This window comes from Hyla sarda, chromosome 2 (assembly GCF_029499605.1).
Source record: "Hyla sarda isolate aHylSar1 chromosome 2, aHylSar1.hap1, whole genome shotgun sequence".
Taxonomy (NCBI): Eukaryota; Metazoa; Chordata; class Amphibia; order Anura; family Hylidae; genus Hyla; species Hyla sarda.
Window position 1 is genome coordinate 503,290,630 of NC_079190.1, and position 19,594 is coordinate 503,310,223.

Genomic DNA, 19,594 nt, shown 5'->3' on the forward strand with positions numbered 1-19,594 from the left:
TCCAGCTGCTGCAAAACTACAAATCCCAGCATTGTTTTTTTCTTTTCTTTTTTTTTTATGTAGATTTGGTGGTAAAATAGGTGGTGTCATGTCAGAACCTGTCCAACCAGTTTTAGCATACTGTGGCTTCCTGGGATGAAAATCAACAATAAAATACTGATAGGGTTTTTACTATGAAAAAAAAAAATATATATATATATAACAGAAGCTGAAAAGATTTTATTATTAAGGTAAATAAATAAGACAACAAAACAATATATAGTTGTTATTAAGGGGGGAATCCAACTACTGCAACCTGTGGATCTAAGGGTACATTCAGACAAGTGAATACAGTATTTTACGCTGCGGATCCGCCGCCGATGGACCCCTGCAGGGTGACTCAGGTGTGCCTGCTCGGAGCAGCAATACGCCGCTAGGAGCAGACATACTGCTGCGATGTGCTAGTTGCCTCGCGCATGCGCAGCATACTCTTGCATCGCTGCTGCTCTCGGTCTAGCTCAGGGAGCATGGGGAGTGGCTGCGATGTGTGCCAATACACCGAGCATGCGCAGCAGTGTGTCTGCTCATAGCGGCGGATTGCTGCTCCGCGCAGGCACATCTGAGTCACCCTGCAGGGGTCTATCGACGGCGGATCCGCAGCATAAAATACGCTGTGGATCCACCAGTCTGAACGTACCCTAATAAAGGAAATTCGTTTTTGAGTTAAAGATGAAGATTATCTTGCCTATATGATGCAGGACCCGACCAGAGGCGATAGGATGTTCTGGTAAAATGTGTTATTTACTTCATATTGCATCATTTGCTACGCCTTTACCAGGAAAGTAAGCCAAGGCGGGTCACCTCTGAGGCCATCGATCATCTTTCCCTGTTGATCGCTCTGGTCCCCACCTTCCGTGACAAAGTCCTCTCGGCAGTGATGGGCCGCTCGTTTAGTCGTTGACTGGCAGAGCAGACCATTACCGTAGAGACCAATTTGTCTCGGAAGGTGGAGGCCAGAGCGATCAGCAAGGAAAGATGGGGTCCTGTTCTAGAGATCGTGGGGGGGGGGGGGGGGGGTCCCAGAGGTCTGACCCACCGCGATCAGACACCTGTGATTAGGGGATATGTTTTTTATAACTGGATAACCCCTTTACCATTGCAAGGACACAAACTCAGAACCATGAGGAAGAGAGTCCTACATTCAAGCTTCAAACCTGCTAGATTTCCTACAATCTAAACATTAAAATGGCTTCTCTTCTGCATGAGCCCTGTAATGTTCCACGAGATCAAATATCTGGCTTAAAGATTGACCAAATACTGCAGATGACTCCTGTTCGTTCTCTGTGTGAATTCTCAAATGTTTTATCAGGGTTGATTTATGGTTAAATGATTTTCCACATACTGTACACGGATTCGGTCTCTCTCCTGTGTGAATTCTCAGATGCTGAATAAGAGTTACTTTCTGACTAAAACATTTCCCACATTCTGTACAGGAAAATGGCCTCTCCCCTGTGTGAGTTTTTAGATGTTTAACAAGAGATGATCTGTGGGTAAAACAGCTTCCACATTCTGAACATGTAAATGGTTTCACCCCTGTGTGAGTCCTCTGATGTTCTACAAGATATTGTCTATTGGTAAAAGATCTTTTGCATTCCGAGCACGAAAATGGCTTCTCCCCTGTGTGAGTTTTCATATGTTTATCAAGATTCTGTTTATAGGTAAAACATTTTTCACATTCTGAGCAAGCAAACGGCTTCTCTCCTGTGTGAGTTCTCTGATGTACAGCAAGGCTTGATTTCTGACTAAATTTTTTCCCACATTCTAAACAAGAAAATGGCTTCTCCCCTGTGTGACTTCTCATATGTTTAACAAGGTTCGATTTCCTACTACAAAATTTCCCACATTCCGAACATGAATATGGCTTTTCCCTCGTGTGAGTTCTTAAGTGTTCAACAAGATTTGATTTTTGGTTAAAACATTTCCCACATACTGAACATCCGAATGGCCTCTCACCAGTGTGATTTCTCAGATGTCCCACAAGACTTGTTTTATTAGTAAAACACTTTGCACATTCAGGACATGAAAATGGCTTCTCTCCTGTGTGAGTTCTCCGATGTCGAACAAGATTTGATTTCTTACTAAAACATTTTCCACATTCCAAGCATGACACTGGTTTCTCTGTTGTGTGAATTCCCTGTTCCCCAAGATGCGATTCCCGACAAAATGATTTTCCACATTCTGAACGTGGCATTGGCCTTTCATCTATTTGACTTCTTTCAAATATGGAGAAATTACATTTCTTTTCAAAATATTTCCCGTACTTAGACTTTGCAAAATGTTTATGTCCTATTCTTTTCTTGTCGCTCCATGATTGATTACCTTCAACTTCATAATAGGGAGATAAAAGGAGGGGTTCAGGGGAGCTTTTCATCCAGTCTTCACCTGAAAAAAGAAACAAAAATTATAAAAAAAATTTTTTTTACTTCAATGACAATACAGAATATAAGAACACTTGTCACTCCACTCGATGAACAAGGTTTATAATTTTATTATGAATCCAAACACAAATGACGTTTCGGTCAATAGACCTCCTTCAGACCCGGAAATACCAAAAGAAATACGAAAGTGAAACTAAAAGTAAACAAGAACCATACAGAAACGTATGGAGGAGGGCAACCACAGGTTACAAAAATAGCCGATTTGTATAGTGTTACTGCTTTTAATCCCTTAAGGACGAGCGCCGTAAATGTACGGCGCTGCTAAGAAGTTCTTAGCGCACAGCGCCATATATTTACGGTGCAGCTTTCCTTGATCTGGACGCGGTGATCAGAACGGGATGACCGCTGATATCTATCAGCAGCCATGCCGGCATATCGCCCAGGGGGTTCCTGAGACACCACTACCCCCCCCCATGTCGGCGATCGCGGCAAATCGCCGGTCAATTCAGACCGACGATTTGCCTCTATTCTGGGTCAATCGGGTCTCAGGTGACCCGGAAAAAAAAGGGTGAATGGGGCTGTCCAAGACAGCCCCATTCACCCTTACCCAGCAGGAGTGAGGTGGCACCGGTGCCGCCTCACGATCACGTGATTGATCGGTCGGAACAACCAACCAATCACGGACCTGCTGGGGACGGCGATCGGAGCGGAGATTGGCGCAGGCAGGGGTCTCCTACCTTGCCCTGGTCCGGCGGGGTCCCCTCGTGTGCGGTGGCGGTGACAGGAGCAGCAGGATCGCTCCCGGCGGCAGGATACAGCGCGGCGGTCCGGGCGGCAGGATACAGCACCTCCTACTGTTGCTTAGCAACAACTCACAGCATTCACAGCCAAAGGGCATGCTGGGAGTTGTAGTTTTGCAACAGCTGGAGTTCCAACTAAAACTCCCAGCATGCCCTTTGGTAGTCTGTGCATGCTGGGGGTTGTAGTTATGCAACAGCTTCAGGCACATTTTTTCTATGAAAAAGTGTGCTTTCACCTGTTGCATAACTACAACTCCCAGCATGTACAGACTACCAAAGGGCATGCTGGGAGTTGTAGCAGTGTGCCTTCAGCTGTTGCAAAACTACAACTCTCAGCATGACTGTCAATGCATGCTGATTGTTGCAGTTTTGCAACAGCTGGAGACACATTGGTTGTGAAACAGAGTGTGTTACCTAACTCAGTGTTTCACACCCAGTGTGCCTCCAGCTGTTGGAAAAATACAACTCCCAGCATGCACTGAGAGACTGTACATGCTGGGAGTTGTAGTTTTGCAACAGCTGGAGGCACACTGGTTGTGAAACACTGAGTTAAGTAACAAACGCTCAGTGTTTCGCAACTAATGTGCCTCCAGCTGTTGCATAACTACAACTCCCAGCATGCATGGTCTGTCAGTGCATGCTGGGAAATGTAGTTTAGCAACAGCTGGAGATTTGCCCCCCCCCCCCCCCCCCCCTCCCCATGGGAATGTACAGGGTACATTCACACCATTCACACGGGTGGGTTTACAGCAAGTTTTCTGCTGCAAGTTTGAGATGCGGCAAATTTTCAGCCGCAGCTCAAACTCACTGTAAATCCGACCGTGTGAATGTATCCTAAAAACCCTACACTACACTAAATAAAAAGTAAAACACTACATATACACATACCCCTACACAGTCCTCCCCCTGCCCCTATAAAAAAAAAAAAAAGTCTTGTACGGCTCTGTTTCCAAAACAGAGCCTCCAGCTGTTGAAAAACAACAACTCCCAGTATTGCTGTACAGCCACTGACTGTCCAGGCATGCTAGGAGTTTTGCAACAGCTGGAGACACCCTGTTTGGGAAACACTTCCATCGTGTTTTTTTTGGCGGATTCAAATCCCCAATTTAGGCCTCAAATGCGCATGGCTCTCTTTCGCTTTGGAGCCCTGTCGTATTTCAAGGCAACAGTTTAGGGCCACATATGGGGTATCTCCGTACTCGGGAGAAATTGCGTTACAAATTTTGGTGGGCTTTTTCTCCTTTTACCCCTTTTGAAAAGGAAAAGTTGGGGGCTACACCAGCCTGTTAGTGTAAAAAAAAAAAATGTTTACACTAACATGCTGGTGTTGCCCCATACTTTTAATTTTCACAAGCGGTAAAAGGAAAAAAAGACCCCCAAAATTTGTAAAGCAATTTCTCCTGAATACGGAAATACCCCAGATGTAGGCGTAAAATGTTCTGTAGACGCACAACAAGGCTCAGGAGTGAGAGCGCACCATGTACATTTGAGGCCTAAATTGGTGATTTGCACAGGGGTGGCTGATTTTACAGCGGTTCTGACATAAATGCAAAACAAATACCCAGATGTGACCCCATTTTGGAAACTAAACCCCTCACGGGACGTAACAAGGGGTATAGTGAGCCTTGACACCCCACAGGTGCTTGACAAATCTTCATTAAAGTTGGATGTGAAAATGAAAAAAAAAAAAATATGTTTTCACTAAAATGCTGGTGTTACCCTACATTTTTCATTTTCACAAGGGAGAATAGGAAAAAAGCCCCCCAAAATTTGTAACCCCATTTCTTCTGAGTGAGAACATACCCCATATGTGGATGTAAATTGCTCTGCGGGCGAACTACAATTCTCAGAAGAGAAGGAGCGCCATTGGGATTTTGGAGAAAGAATGTGTCCGAAATTTAAGGCCATGTGTGTTTACAAAGCCCCCATGGTGCCAGAACAGTGGACCCCCCCCCCCCCACATGTGACCCCATTTTGGAAACTACACCCCTCACGTAATGTAATTAGGGGTACAGGGAGCATTTACGCCCCACAGGTGTCTAACAGATTTTTGGAACAGTGGTCCGTGAAAATGAAAATTTTTTATTTTTCATTTGCACAGCCCACTGTTCCAAAGATCTGTCAAACGCCAGTGGGGTGTAAATGTTCACTGCACCCCTTATTAAATTCTGTGAGGGCTGTAGTTTCCAAAATAGGGTCACATGTGGGGGGGTCCACTGTTCTGACACCACGGGGGGCTTTGTAAATGCACATGGCCCCTGGCTTCTATTCCAACCAAATTCTCTCACCAAATGCTCATTGGCACTCCTTCTCTTCTCGCCCGAAGAGCAATTTACATCCACATCACTTTGCTGCTATTCCTATGAAACACCTAAAGGGTTAACACACTTTCTGAATGTCATTTTGAATACTTTGGGGGTGCAGTTTTTATAATGGGGTGATTTATGGGTTTTTCTAATATAAAGACCCCTCAAATCCACTTCAAAACTGAAGTGAAAAATTGGAAAATTGCCGGACTGGCGCTGAACTCATTTTTGACCCATATCCCGTTTCCTGACCGGACCTAAAACCGTAGTATACTACGGTTTTAGGTCCGGTCACAAAACCGGATACAGGTCAAAAATGAGCCGACCGGAGTCACCGTTTGACTCCGGTCGGCTCATTAAAGTCAATGGAGTTCAGCGCCGGTCCGGCTAGGGTACGGGAACGCCCGGTTTTCCACTCCCCCAGCCGGATCCGGCAGCCGTACTGTGAAAACGAGGTGTGAATGCAGCCTTAGGCTGGGTTCAACCAACAGAATTTCGGTCAAAAATTGTAATGCAGCAGGGTCTCATTGCCTTCAATGAAATTCCGCTGCAAAGTGCACAAGACGAAATTTCAGCTGTAGAGCTTTCCGCCGCTAAAATTTATCCCCCGAAAGAATAACAGAGTTCTACCATGCAGAATACATTGCTAACTATGGAGGCTGGCAATATCAGAGTAGTCCTAGTGCTGACTGATTTAGTCAACACCAACCACCCTTGGAATCCCTGGCAGGAATATATCCGGACGGAAATTGTGTAGTCTGAACCCAGCCTTACAGAAAAAAAAGCTGGATGGATTAGAGCTGGATGAGGAGAGGAGTGGTCAGATGGATCTGATAGGTGATGATGTAATCAGATCTGATAGGTGATGATGTAAACAGACAGGATGGACCCCTTCTTCCTGTTACACTTAAAGCCATGAAACAGTCTAGTGCTCAGACTGGTGGTCACATGACATAGATAAAGTAATCAACATATAGATGTAGCTGAGCTGGAATAAAACAGATGGCACTGTAGGAATAGTGGCAGTGATCATGCATTAAATAAAGAAAAATAAATGTGCTTATTTATTTAAGAAAGAATTTTCCCAATGCCAATGTACGTAATGAAAAAAGGTCAGCAGGTATATAGGAGATAAACAACTCTGAAAAGTAGGTACTACATAAATACATTGCTCCAAAAAAAAAATAAAGGAACACTTAAACAACAATGTAACTCCTAGTCAGTCACATTTCTGTGAAATCACACGGTCCACTCAGGAGGCAACACTGATTGGCAATCAATTTCGCATGCTGTTGGAAATTATAGGCAATTAGCAAGACACCCCAATAAAGGAATGGTTCTGCAGGTGGTGACCACAGACCACTTATCAGTTCCTTTGCTTCCTGGCTGATGTTTTGGTCACATTTGAATGCTGGCGGTGCTTTCACTCTAGTGGTAGCATGAGACAGAGTCTAAAACCCACACAAGTGGCACAGGTAGTGCAGCTCATTCAGGATGGCATATCAATGCGAGCTGTGGCAAGAAGGTTTGCTGTGTCTGTCAGCGTAGTGTCCAGAGCATGGAGGCGCTACCAGGGGACAGGCCAGTACATCAGGAGATGTGGAGGAGGCCGTAGGAGGGCAACAACCTAGCAACAGGACCACTACCTCTGCCTTTTTGCAAGGAGGAGCACTGCCAGAGCTCTGCAAAATGACCTCCAGCAGGCCCCAAATGTGCACGTGTCCACTCAAACCGTCAGAAACAGACTTCATGATGGTGTTATGAGGGCCCGACATCCACAGGTGCAGGTTGTGCTTACAGCCCAACACCATGCAGGATGTTTGGCATTTACCAGAAAACACCAAGATTGGTAAATTTGCCACTGACGCCCTGTACTCTTCACAGATCAAAGCAGGTTCTCACTGAGCACATGTGACAGACGTGATAGAGTCTGGAGATGCCATGGAGAACGTTCTGCTGCCTGCAACAACCTCCAGCATGACCGGTTTGGCGGTGGGTCAGTAATGGTGTTGGATGGCATTTCTTTGGGGGCTGCAAAGCCCTTCATGTGCTTGCCAGAGGTAGCCTGACTGCCATTAGGTACCGAGATGAGATCCTCAGACCCCTTGTGAGACCATATGCTGGTGCGGTTGGCCCTGGGTTCTTCCTAATGCAAGACAATGCAAGACAATGCTACACCTTATGTGGCTAGAGTAAGTCAGCAGTTCCTGCAAGAGGAAAGCATTGATGCTATGGACTGGCCCGCCTGTTCCCCAGAAGGGAATCCAATTGAGCACATCTGGGACATCTCGCTCCATCCACCTCAGACTGTCCAGGAGTTGGCAGATGCTTTAGTCCAGGTCTCGGAGGACATCCCTCGGTAGACCATCCGCCACCTCATCAGGAGCATGCCCAGGCGTTGTAGGGAGGTCATACGGGCACGTGGAGGGCACACACACTACTGAGCCTCATTGTGACTTGTTTTAAGGACATTACATAAAGTTGGATCAGCTTGTAGGGTGGTTTTCCACTTTGATATTGAGTGTGACTCCATATCCAGACCTCCATGGGTTGATACATTTGATTTCCATTGATAATTTATGTGTGATTTTGTTTTCAGCACATTCAATGATGTAAAGACGAAAGTGTTTCATATGATTATACAATCGTTTGAAATATGTTTCTCTATTTGTGTTGTACATTTGTAGTCTCTCTCCCTTCTTCCATGGCCAGCACTCCGCTCCACACATTAGGCCCAGGCATTTTTAATTAGCAGGAGACTGTATAAGGTTCCCTCCTAGCATTCTCCCCTTAGCCCTCTGGCAGGGAGCACATGGTAGGTGTTCACACTGGTGTGGTTCTCTGTGGCGGACATTGTTTCTGTGATGCTTTGTCTGTGGGGTGGTGAGGCCTGGAGCCAGGGGCTTGGTCGGGCAGCAGTGGGGCTGCCCGGCCACTGGGTCATTCCCCCTGTGGGCATGTTTTCTCGAAGGCGGTGGCCGCCGCCCAGCGCTACGCCAGTGTTAGGTTAGGGACCCACTCTGACTAGGTGGCCTTGACGTGGCGAGTGGGCTTGTACTTTTTGATCAAAATGTATAATAACAACCTGTTAGTATTTTAAATTATGCTGAGAAGCAGGTAGATCAAGGTACAAATGGTGGATGTGCGGCTGGGTTTCTCTATATGTGTGGCACATTTCATACGATTAGTTCATTCATTCAGATGTAGGATGTGTTCTCTTAGTGTTCCCTTTATTTTTTTGAGCAGTGTAGTAACCTCCGTCTGCAATTTATTAGGACAGAATAAAACATATAAATGAAAGGCTCTTACCATTCTCTGATATGGGGTTTTCAGTTTCTGTTTCTTCATAACTTTCCTGTAAGGATCCCACAATAACAACCTGAAAACAAAATAAAAAAACAGAACGTTAGTTCATCCTTAGTTTAAGTGCTGGAACACCCCTGTAAGCCTGGCTCTGGTGGAGAATCCTATTCTAGTTAGTCTGATATTAAAGTCATTTCTGGGATGTAAATGTTGAATCTCACGACATTGTGTGGAGTAAATATACACAAACCAGCTGCATCTGCTGCAGTCTTCGCTAAAGGGGTATTTACTAAAAATCCGTATTTCTCCTCCAAATGGGAAAAAGTCGTAAGAATGGGAAAAGAAATAACAACTGCCCTCCTGCATCTACTTGACCCCTATTGGATCATTTAGCCAAAGCCGGTGCTTTGTGACTTCCACACCATGAACCTTACCACCTACGCCCTTATATAGGGAATCGTAGCTCAACCAAAATAAAATAAATAAATAAAGTCTTCAAAATGTTTTTATTTACCAAAGGGAGCCAACCTGATAAGATCCCTTACAGTAAAGCAAATCTATGTCTGAGAGGTATCTCTAAAGTAACAGGAACTTTAAGAGTGAAATTAGCTTAAAAGTGGTTATCCAGGAATCGGAAAACAGAACAAATTTCTTTCAGAAACCGCTCCCGGTCTGTCTCCAGGTTGGGTGTGGCTCTGCAGCTCAATTCCATTGAAGTGAATGGAGCCAAGTTTTAATACCACACCTAATCTGGAGACAGACAGAGAGCGTTTTTTGAAAAAAATTAGCTTTGTTTTCCGATTCCTGGATAACCCCTTTAATCTAGGGCTGCACGATTAGGACCCCCGTGGGTCTACTGAAGATCCTGTTCTCTTCTATGCAGTGTCTTATGGGACTTACCGAACCTTCCTGCTCAGCCAATCACTGGTCTGACACATGACACCGCTGTGGCAACTGATTAGCTGACCAGGAAAGGCCCTGGGACCAGCTGGTTGTCGAGAGCACAGAGAATATACTGGGATCACATGGGGGAGAATAGGATCTGCGTCAGACCTACGGGGACCAGGGCTAGGTGAGCATCAGGTTTTTTGTTTCCCCAGTGCCCCTTTTATTGCTTAGGACAGTGTTTCCCAACCAGGCTGCCTCCAGTGTTGCAAGACTACAACTTCCAGCATGACCGGACAGCCAAAGGCTGTCCGGGCATGCTGGGAGTTGTAGTCCTGCAATAGCTGTATTTTAAATACAGCGGTGCCAAAGATAATAGCAAATTTTTACTGGGGGGTTGGGAAGTGTCTGATTGGGAGGGGTCCGACCGCCGGGAACTCCTGCAATCTCCCATACGGAGACCCGGCATGGGCGCGGCAAATGCGTGTCACTGAGGTCGACAACACGCCCCCTCCATACAGCTCTATGGGAGAGGCGGGAGATGTACGAACACTGCATCTCCGCCTCTCCCATAGAGAAACATGGAGGGGGCCCGTCGGCCGCAGCGCCATGCAGCAGCCAACACGCCTCCTTCACAGGGAGAGCAGTGGCAGAGCTGGGGCCCCGTACAGGAGATCGCGGGGGTTTCAGCGTTTGGACCTCCCGCGATCAGACACTTATCCCCTATAATGAAGATAGGGGAAAAGTGTCTATGGCTACATATCTCCTTTAAGAGACTATATCTTGCATTGGCTTGCACAGGGGAAACTTCTACAGTAAAGTAGATCAGTAAATCATTGTTGGTTAAAGTTCACAGCTGTGTTGAGTCTAATTTATTTGCACGTAACCTAAACGGCATGTCTGCACCTAGACGCTGTCACAATAGCAGTGATCCCATCCTCTAGACCCTCATTGACAAAGGTTGCCACAAGGAAGGTGCAGAGGGTATAGCTAGTACCCTTACAGCTACTGTGACAATCCCAAATTCTACCTTACATATAATCTTCTGACATTGGAGGAGATTAGTAGAAGCTTCATTATATTCATCTATAGGGGATTTGTAGATCTCTTCATCTACCTGATGGTCCAGTGGGATATCCTCCTCTTCCTCTTTACAATCCTGGGGATATAGAGGACGGGGACATCTCTCGGGGGGATTTATACTACTGGATCCATCTATAGGAAATAAACACAGTGATTGAATACATTGGCCAAGATTTATTGAAATGTGTGAGAAAAACTGGAATGATTTTTCAATAGTGACCAATCACAGTTCAACACACTACACTGTGAAGGACAAAAATCATGCAGCACCCGCAAGGTCCCCCTGCTAAAGAAATCATAAGAACAGGCATGTCCAAAGTTTGCCAATGAACATCTGAATGACTCCAAGGAGTAATGAATGGAAGTGTTCTGGTCAGGTGAGACCAAAATCATGTTCTTTGGCATTAACTTGTTCGGGATGCAGGGCGTACCTGTACGCCCTGATCACATTACTGTGGTTTGAAGTGTGCTCTCGAGTCAAACCCGCAGGGTCCCAAATGCTATCAACAGCCCAGACCCAGGGTTAATGCCAGGCACCGCTGATCAGGCCAATTCCTGACATTAACCCTTTAGACAATGCGATAAAAGTTGATCGCGGCCTCTAAAACTAAAGTAAAATGATCCCTGCAGCTCAGCAGAGATGAGAGGACAGCAGGAGGCCCCTTACTTGCCTCCTCGCCGTCCGATCGGTCCTCTGATGCTTTGGCGTGCCATGCAGGCTGGAGAAGCAGAGCACCGATAACACTGATCAATGCTATGCTACGGCACCGGGAGCTCGTGACGTCATAGCCCTGCCCCCTCATGACGCCCTGCCCCCTCAATGTAAGTCTATGGGAGGGGACGGAGCGTGATGTCATGAGGTGGCGGGGCTATGACGTCACGAGCTCCCGGCGCCGGCTCAAGCGCTCTGAACAGTTTGTTCCACAACGCTGAGCAGCGGAGTACCCCCTTTAAGGACCTAGATTGGCCTAGTCAGTCTGCAGATCTTCATCCCATAGAAGAATGGTGAAGGAGCTGAAGGTTTGAGTTGCCAAATGTCAGCCTCAAAACCTTTCTGACTTGGAGAGAATCTGCAAAGAGAAGCAGGACAAAATCTCTCCTGAGATGTCTGCAAACCTGATGGAGACTACGAGAGACCTCTGACCCTTGTGAACACCGGCAAGGGTTTTGCCAACAAGTACTAAGTCTTGTTGTGCAGAGGGGTCAAATACTTATTTCAGTAAAGGAAATGCAAATCAATTTATAACTTACTTGAAATGTGTTATTTTTGTTGTTATTCTGTCTATCACTGTATAAATAATCAGACCATTAAATTATATTTTTTTCTTAAAGAGGCACTGTCATTGAAATGAAAACTTTTGATATATTGCAGAACTCATTATAATATGCCATTTCACAATATACAACTGTTAAAAAAAAGAATGTAAATTTTCTCCCGAAATTAAAGCTCAAAATAGCCGCCACTAGGGGTCGCCTGTCAGTCTAGGGTTTGCAACATCCTGGATACCAGCCGTAAAGCGTGCCGGTATCCGGTATAGGCGATCCCTGCAGTATCATGTAGAGTGTATGTGCGGGCACACACTACCTGTGAACGAGCACAGGGAGCGCGCACACACACAGGCAGTGCAGGAAACACTCACGGGCCCTACTGGAGTTTTTGTCCAAACCTCCTCCCCTCTGCCGCTGCCTCCGGGACACACACCAAGGTTAGTTTCATAGTAATTCAGCCCCTGTAGAGCAGTCAGCGAGGCCTTACCTTTCATGCTATTAGGTGAGGAGTAGACTTCAGCCGAGCTCTGTGACGTCTGTCCCTTGCGCTGCAGCAGCATAGAGCTCTGTACTAGAGGGCCGCATTGGCCTGCCCTGGAGGATCGTGACTGTACCTGTACTGCTCGTGCTGAAGCCCCGGCTGGGTCTGTAAGTGTCTGCATCTCAGAAATCCTCCCAGCCAGGGTCTCTTCACATGGAGCTAAGGGAACTTCAGAGTATTGCACCCTAGTGTCTTTCACATACCCTAGGGTGCAATGCTCTGCAGTGTATAAGAATTTACGTGTATAAGAATTTACATACACACACATGGGGGGAGGGATTTGTGCAGACTGCAGAGCATTGGGTGTGTATGTACATTCCTATACAGGTGGGGAGTCTGTTCTACTGACAAGGGTGCAATGCTCTGCACATACCCCCACCTGTATAGGAATGTACATACACCCAGAAAGGAAAGGGTTACAGAGTAGAGTGCAGTGATTGGCTAACTGCCCAGGCTCCTCCCCAGACTCAGAGCAGACAAGTCATCACTGTGAGGGAGACAAAGACGCCCCCTCCAGCCAGCCAGAGGAAAAAGTAACTCAGCAGCAGATAAATGCTTTTTTTCGCTGGATATATAGGTCCTAGACCAGTGGTTCTTAACCTTGTTGGAGGTACTGAACCCCACCAGTTTCATATGCGCATTCACCGAACCCCTCTTAATTGGAAAAATAAAATATAGTTTTTTCTAATTCAAAACATAGGAGGTATATATATAAGTATATATTTATACATAGGTGCACAAAATGAACAAAACCATTAAAAACAAAGAACAAAACCATGAAAACATGATTTTCACACAAAAACACAATGAATATTTACTGCAAATCAGTGTGACTTCTGCTGTTGTCTTTCAGAGACCAGTTCAGAAATGCGCGGCTTTACCTTGGCGAGTGCCGCTCTCATGTCATTATCTCAACAATGGCAGTGTTCCCCCACATTAGGCAGGCAGTGTTCCCCCACATTAGGCAGGCAGTGTTCCCCCACATTAGGCAGGCAGAGTTCCCCCACATTAGGCAGACAGTGTTCCCCCACATTAGGCAGGCAGTGTTCCCCCACATTAGGCAGGCAGTGTTCCCCCACATTAGGCAGACAGTGTTCCCCCACATTAGGCAGGCAGTGTTCCCCCACATTAGGCAGGCAGTGTTCCCCCACATTAGGCAGGCAGTGTTCCCCACATTAGGCAGGCAGTGTTCCCCCACATTAGGCAGACAGTGTTCCCCCACATTAGGCAGACAGTGTTCCCCCACATTAGGCAGGCAGTGTTCCCCCACATTAGGCAGGCAGTTCCACCACATTAGGCAGGCAGTGTTCCCCCACATTAGGCAGGCAGTGTTCCCCCACATTAGGCAGGCAGTTCCACCACATTAGGCAGGCAGTGTTCCCCACATTAGGCAGGCAGTGTTCCCCCACATTAGGCAGGCAGTTCCACCACATTAGGCAGGCAGTGTTCCCCACATTAGGCAGGCAGTGTTCCCCCACATTAGGCAGGCAGTGTTCCCCCACATTAGGCAGGCAGTGTTCCCCCACATTAGGCAGGCAGTGTTCCCCCACATTAGGCAGGCAGTGTTCCCCAACATTAGGCAGGCAGTGTTCCCCAACATTAGGCAGGCAGTGTTCCCCCACATTATTGTAGGCCAGTGGTCTTCAACCTGCGGAACTCCAGATGTTGCAAAACTACAACTCCCAGCATGCCCGGACAGCCAACGGCTGTAGTTTTGAAACATCTGGAGGTCGAAGACCACTGATGTAGGCAGTGTTCCCCCACAGACATACAGCCTCCAGCCATATACAGTGTATGCCTGTGTACTGCCCACTTCAGTGCTCCGACCACCGCTCCGGCTATAGCAGTAGGTCTCGGAACCGGTGGTCGGAGCACCGAAGATGACGTGCGGCTGGTCACTTACAAAGCTGGCCAGTGCGCGTCTTCCTCCTTCTCTATCCTCTGGTCCTCGGCGCCTTCGTTTCCATGGCCGCACGCACGGGACGTCAGTGACGTCCCGGCATGCGCTATGTCCTGGCGGCCCTGCGTTTTTAAACTTAACGCGGGGCCGTAGGGAGTTAATAGTGATGGGGGGAATTGCCCCGTTGCTACAGGACGGGAAAACACCAGCTCTGCTCGGGGCCCTGGGCCAGCTCGGGGCCCCAAGCAATTGCTTGGATTACCTGTCCTGTTGCGACCTCCCCCGCCGAACCCCCGGGACTGACTCACTGAACCCAGGTTAAGAACCACTGTCCTAGACACATTATATGCACACGATCAGGATTAGGTACTGAGCAACATATCGCTTTTTTTTTTGCACTATGACAGGTACGATTTAACTGTATATGGAGGCTCTCACCATTCTCCGACACTGATCGGGGTTCCTCCAGTTCTCTCCTCGTTCCTCCAGAACTTTCCTGCATGGATCCAACATTAGGGACCTAAGGAGAAAATCAGAAAGGAACTGAAGTTTATTATATGTCCAGGAAAAGGTCAGAAACTCCAAGAAGAAAAGAACCAGAGACATCAACCCTGGGGCCCAAAATGTTCTATTCTAGATGAGGCTGAACTCCTGGACTAAATGTTCTGTGAAGAGAAAGATCATGTCCAACATCTACCTGATGGTCCAGTGGGATATCCTCCTCTTCCTCTTTACAATCCTGGGGATATAGAGGACGGGGACATCTCTCTGGGGGATTTATACTACTGGATCCATCTATAGGAAATAAACACAGTGACTGAATCCATTGTTATATGTGATGATCAGATGATGGGGGAATCTAGGAGATCCACAAACCTGCTCTCTCCTCTTACCTGGTGATGTGAGGGACTGGTGATCCTCCATCATGACCTGATCCTTGTACAGATCCTTGTGTCCTAATAAATACTCCCACTCCTCCATGGAGAAATAGACAGTGACATCCTGACACCTTATAGGAACCTGACACAGACAATGATACAATTCTCCTCCAGACACTTCATACCTTGGTGTTATTGTATAATGTCCCAGCATTCCCAGCAGCGCTCACCTCTCCAGTCAGCAGCTCAGTGATCCTGGAGGTAAGTTCTAGGATCTTCTGCTCATGTATCAGTGAATGAGGTGGAGGCTCCTCGGGGGCGGGGCTCTGGCTCCTGCTCCAGCCTCCTGACACACGGGGTGTCACACACTCACCAGACGATTTCTTCACTACTGTGTAATCCTGTGTATGGGGAGACACTGATCACTACAGAGAGAAGAAGAATCCCGCACCTTTCCACTCATTTCCCTGCTTTATTAATAGAGATACAAGTGAGGTCATGTGACCCTCTCACCTCTCCAGTGATCCAGTAGATCATCTCTAGGGTGAGATCTAATATCCTCCCAGACATGTGGTCTCTGTCCTTCTCCATCCTTGGTCGGTCATTTATATGAAGGACCATGGTCTGTCGAATAAATATTTACCTGAGAGTCCTGTAGCTGAGGATCCTGAGGGAAAACAAGGAGGATTGTTTGGTAAATCTCATTACATGAAGTATAACGCGTCACTAATTGGAAATTTTCCTATCCTAGGTGAGGAAAAATTTGGATTTTTTTAAAGACAAGACGCGAGTATTATGCTATAAAACTTCTTTACTGAAACTCAGCAGCAAATAGATTCTGTATGTTATCAACATGCAACCTAGGATGTAACCTATCACATTAGCCAGTCAGGTAGCATCTCAGGTGATATAGGTAACTGACTCCCAGGTATCATCCTTCTTCCTTGCGATGTATCAACAAACGAGAATAGGAACTGAAGACGTGAAGATGAAAAGTAGATGGAAGATGAAGGAAAATAAGATCCATAAAGTCCCATTAATACTGGCACAGAAGGTTGAATGGAAGTCACTGTGGAGCTGTTGAACAAAATAGAAAGATAGACTATAGGGATGGGGTTCAGGGAGGGATAATACTCCTGTCTTGTCTTTAATAAAATCCAAATTTTCTGTCACCTAGGATAGGAAAATTTCCAATTTTAAAGGCAAGACAAGACGCTTTGTATTATGCTAGTTTAAAGCTAATCATAAGAATATAAAACTAAAATATATATCTTAATTAAATACTAATATTAAGTTTCAACAATAACATAGAAACATGGGATTCTGGTTTAAAATAAAAGGTTTTGAAAGTAGAATCGGAAGACCAATTGGCTTCTTTCAATAATTCCGAAAGGGAAGCACCAGATTGAAAAAGTTTGGTGGAAACTGCACTTCTAGTAGAATGAGCAGTGAATTTAGAGATATCAATACCAGCTAAGTGCATAGTTTGTTTAACCCATCTGGCAAGAGTGGGTAAAGAGACGGGAGCATGAGGTTTGCAAAAGGAGATTAATAACTGAGATCTAAGAGGTTCGGTTCTGGATTCATAGGATCGAAGACAACGAACAACACAAAGTTTCTCATGATGAGGAAAGGAAGGATAAAAAAAAACTATAAAAAACGGAATGAAGGTTTGTTTTGGTACGTCGATGAATAGAAAAAACAACACCCTGAGGTGTAAATTGTCTGCGAGAAATGTCCAGCTTCAATGATAAAGAATCATTATCATCCCAGGAAATGAACATGTCAAGAACCATATTAACATTCCATGTGGAAGTGTATTTAGGTAAGGGGGGGGGGGGGGTCTACGGAAATGAATACCTTTAAGTAACTGGCAGAATAAAGGGTGTTTACCAACAGGAATGGCATCTATAGGAAGGTGTTTAGAGGAAATTGCTGAACGGTAAAGGTTAATGGTTCTGTAGGCTTTACCAGCATCAAAAGAAGCAGACAAGAAATTTAAGATGTGCGATATAGGTGCTCATAAGGGATCCAAATGTCGTTGATCGCACAAATGAGACCAAAGTCCCCAGGCTATCGCATCTAAGTGCGAAACGCGTCAGAAAGACTACTTGTACCTGTTTGTCCTGTGAAATTCTAATAAACGAAAAGATTTTATTCGCCTACCTGGTGCTGGACATTCGTTTGTGTTGGATCTACTGTGGAAGCCGGGGCGGTGCCGGCGGGTCCGTGACACAGGTGTGCGCATAGCAGGAGTGAGCTGTATCTCTCTTGGAAAGTCCCCAGGCTGATCTGTAAGCTGATCTGGTCCCCAGGGCCCATGCATCTGAAAGGATGTCCTGATGTCCTGGAGGTCAGTTCTTGGTGACCTGATATCAGCCAAGTGACCAGAGGTAGTTGGCCCGAAAGTATCAGAGGATGGTAATTCCCTTGAGGATCTAAGAGGAGATTCTGAGTGGAGGGAAGAAGACAAGGAAGGTCTATGAGGTGATGTAAAATTTGGGGAAACCACGATTGAGTTGGCCACATCGGAGTGATGAGAACCAGAGTGGATTTCTGAATCGAAGTTTGAAACAAAACCCGAGGAATGAGATTGAAAGGAGGAAACGCATATAGTGTCTTCTGAGGCCAAAATTGAAGGAAGGCGTCCACACCCAAAGCTTCTGGGTCCAGACGCCAACTGTAAAATAGAGGTAACTGAGTGTTGAGGCAGGAAGCAAAAAGGTCCAGATGAAGGGGACCCCATAAAGAAGAGTCTCAGCTTTTGAGAGTCTCAGTGTCCACTGGGGTGTTGGAAGTAGAGGCTTCTTCGGCTAGATCTAATATTTTTGTAAGTGGACCAAGTAGATCCATTAGTTTGTCGTGGTCTATGAGAGCCACTAGTGATGGAGATCTGTTTAGGCTCCACATTACGAGATTGTAAAGTGTCTTGGCGTACTCCTGAGGTATGTTTACCACTTTTAGAGGAGTATGGGCCGTCAGAAGTATGGCATTTCTTGGATTTTGCCTTACCTGGACCCTTAAGTCCCTCAGCAAGTTGGGAAACAGATTCCTCCGGAGACCAAAATTGGTCTGATGGAGTGAGTGGAGGTAATGATCCATTAGTCGCAGGATTAGAGCGAGCTATAGCCATATTAATAGATTTCTCAATAGAGCTTTGCAATGCAGAAACTGCAGATTGTACTGCAGAATGAAAAGATCTGCATACTGACGCATCCACTATAGACTAAATTATCTAGGGAGATATTTTCTGTAATATTTGTTCTATTGTCTTCAGACATTTTAATAAGTTAGACAGAATAGTATTGGAGATTAGAGAAAAAATTAGCGCTGTTGTAAATAGTTAAGGTAAATGAAATAATATGTAAATATATGATTTTTTTTAAATTATAGTGAATAAAAATAGTTAAATAAATAATTAACTAAAGAGGGAAATATAAACTATATGAATTGGTCAGAAATATACAATATATTATTATTTATAAAATATATTTATTCATATTTATAAAGTATTTATTTTGTAAAATAAGTGAATTAATTGTATAAATTAATGTTGGCAACCGGGTGGTGGTTAAGGATAAGCAACGATTAATATGAAAGGATTCTATGAAAAAAGAAACAAGTAACCATATACAATGAAAGGATATTGTATCGATATGAAGGGGAAAATACACTGGCGCGTCCGCAGGCTCCAGCACACTGAGGAGAATGACAGGAGCCCGCGAACCTCTTACAGGAGATAACCTCGCTGTCAGTGAGTCTCGCGAGAACAGGACGGACACTCGTTAGAGAAGACGGGATGCGCTTGCGCTGAAAGAATGGCGGCGGTGATGTAGTAGAAAAGGAACCAGATGAAGGAAAGACAGATTCCTGAAGCAAATAAGGTAATAAAAAGGTAATGGGGTATCGGAATGAGGGTCGGAAATGAAGCGGAGAAAACGGAGAATAATGGTGAATACAAGGAGGAGTGAGATAAGAGGAAAAAAAGGAATACAAATATATAATAACAGGAAAAAATATATGAAAGCAGTAAGGGGGGAGATATTGGTGGCAAAATAAATAAAATATGACAATATAAAACTTATGAAGAGGAATATTTAAATATAATGAAATAATTGAAGAACTATACATATAAGTATTAAATACACATATACAAGAGTTAGCAAATATATGAAAGAAATATAGAAAAAAGAAAACTCTTTATAAATGAAA

General features: G+C 45.4%; 2 protein-coding genes across 4 annotated transcripts in view; both read right to left on the reverse strand.

Annotated features, from left to right (window-relative positions):
* Positions 1-19,594, reverse strand: part of LOC130357258 (gastrula zinc finger protein XlCGF71.1-like) — an 84,072-nt gene that overhangs the window by 49,077 nt on the left and 15,401 nt on the right. For both annotated transcript variants that reach the window (XM_056559877.1, XM_056559876.1), the window contains exon 2: positions 15,896-16,049. The gene's annotated coding sequence lies outside the window, so the exon portion shown is untranslated. The remainder of the gene's footprint in view (positions 1-15,895; positions 16,050-19,594) is intronic.
* LOC130357251 (zinc finger protein OZF-like) lies at positions 164-15,080 on the reverse strand. Of its 2 annotated transcripts, XM_056559861.1 has the most exons (4): positions 14,943-15,080; positions 10,829-10,926; positions 8,833-8,902; positions 164-2,421 (listed from the first exon to the last, which is right to left on the reverse strand). In XM_056559861.1, exons 1-4 carry the CDS (start codon positions 15,004-15,006, stop codon positions 1,220-1,222), a joined length of 1,434 nt encoding a protein of 477 aa, XP_056415836.1. In that variant the 5' UTR covers positions 15,007-15,080; the 3' UTR covers positions 164-1,219. The 2 variants fall into 2 exon arrangements, with proteins under 2 accessions (XP_056415836.1, XP_056415837.1); XM_056559862.1 differs by lacking the exon at positions 10,829-10,926 and having other exon boundaries at positions 166-2,421; positions 14,943-15,032.

What these genes read in the sequence shown, in the direction of transcription:
- LOC130357251 (XM_056559861.1), bottom strand. Translation starts at nt 15,006, where the DNA reads ATGCAGGAAAGTTCTGGAGGAACGAGGAGAGAACTGGAGGAACCCCGA. An exon ending in CCGATCAGTGTCGGAGAATG is followed by an intron (nt 10,927 to 14,942) that starts GTGAGAGCCTCC and finishes TATTTCCTATAG; the next exon opens with ATGGATCCAGTAGTATAAAT. An exon ending in ATATCCCACTGGACCATCAG is followed by an intron (nt 8,903 to 10,828) that starts GTAGATGAAGAG and finishes TTTTGTTTTCAG; the next exon opens with GTTGTTATTGTGGGATCCTT.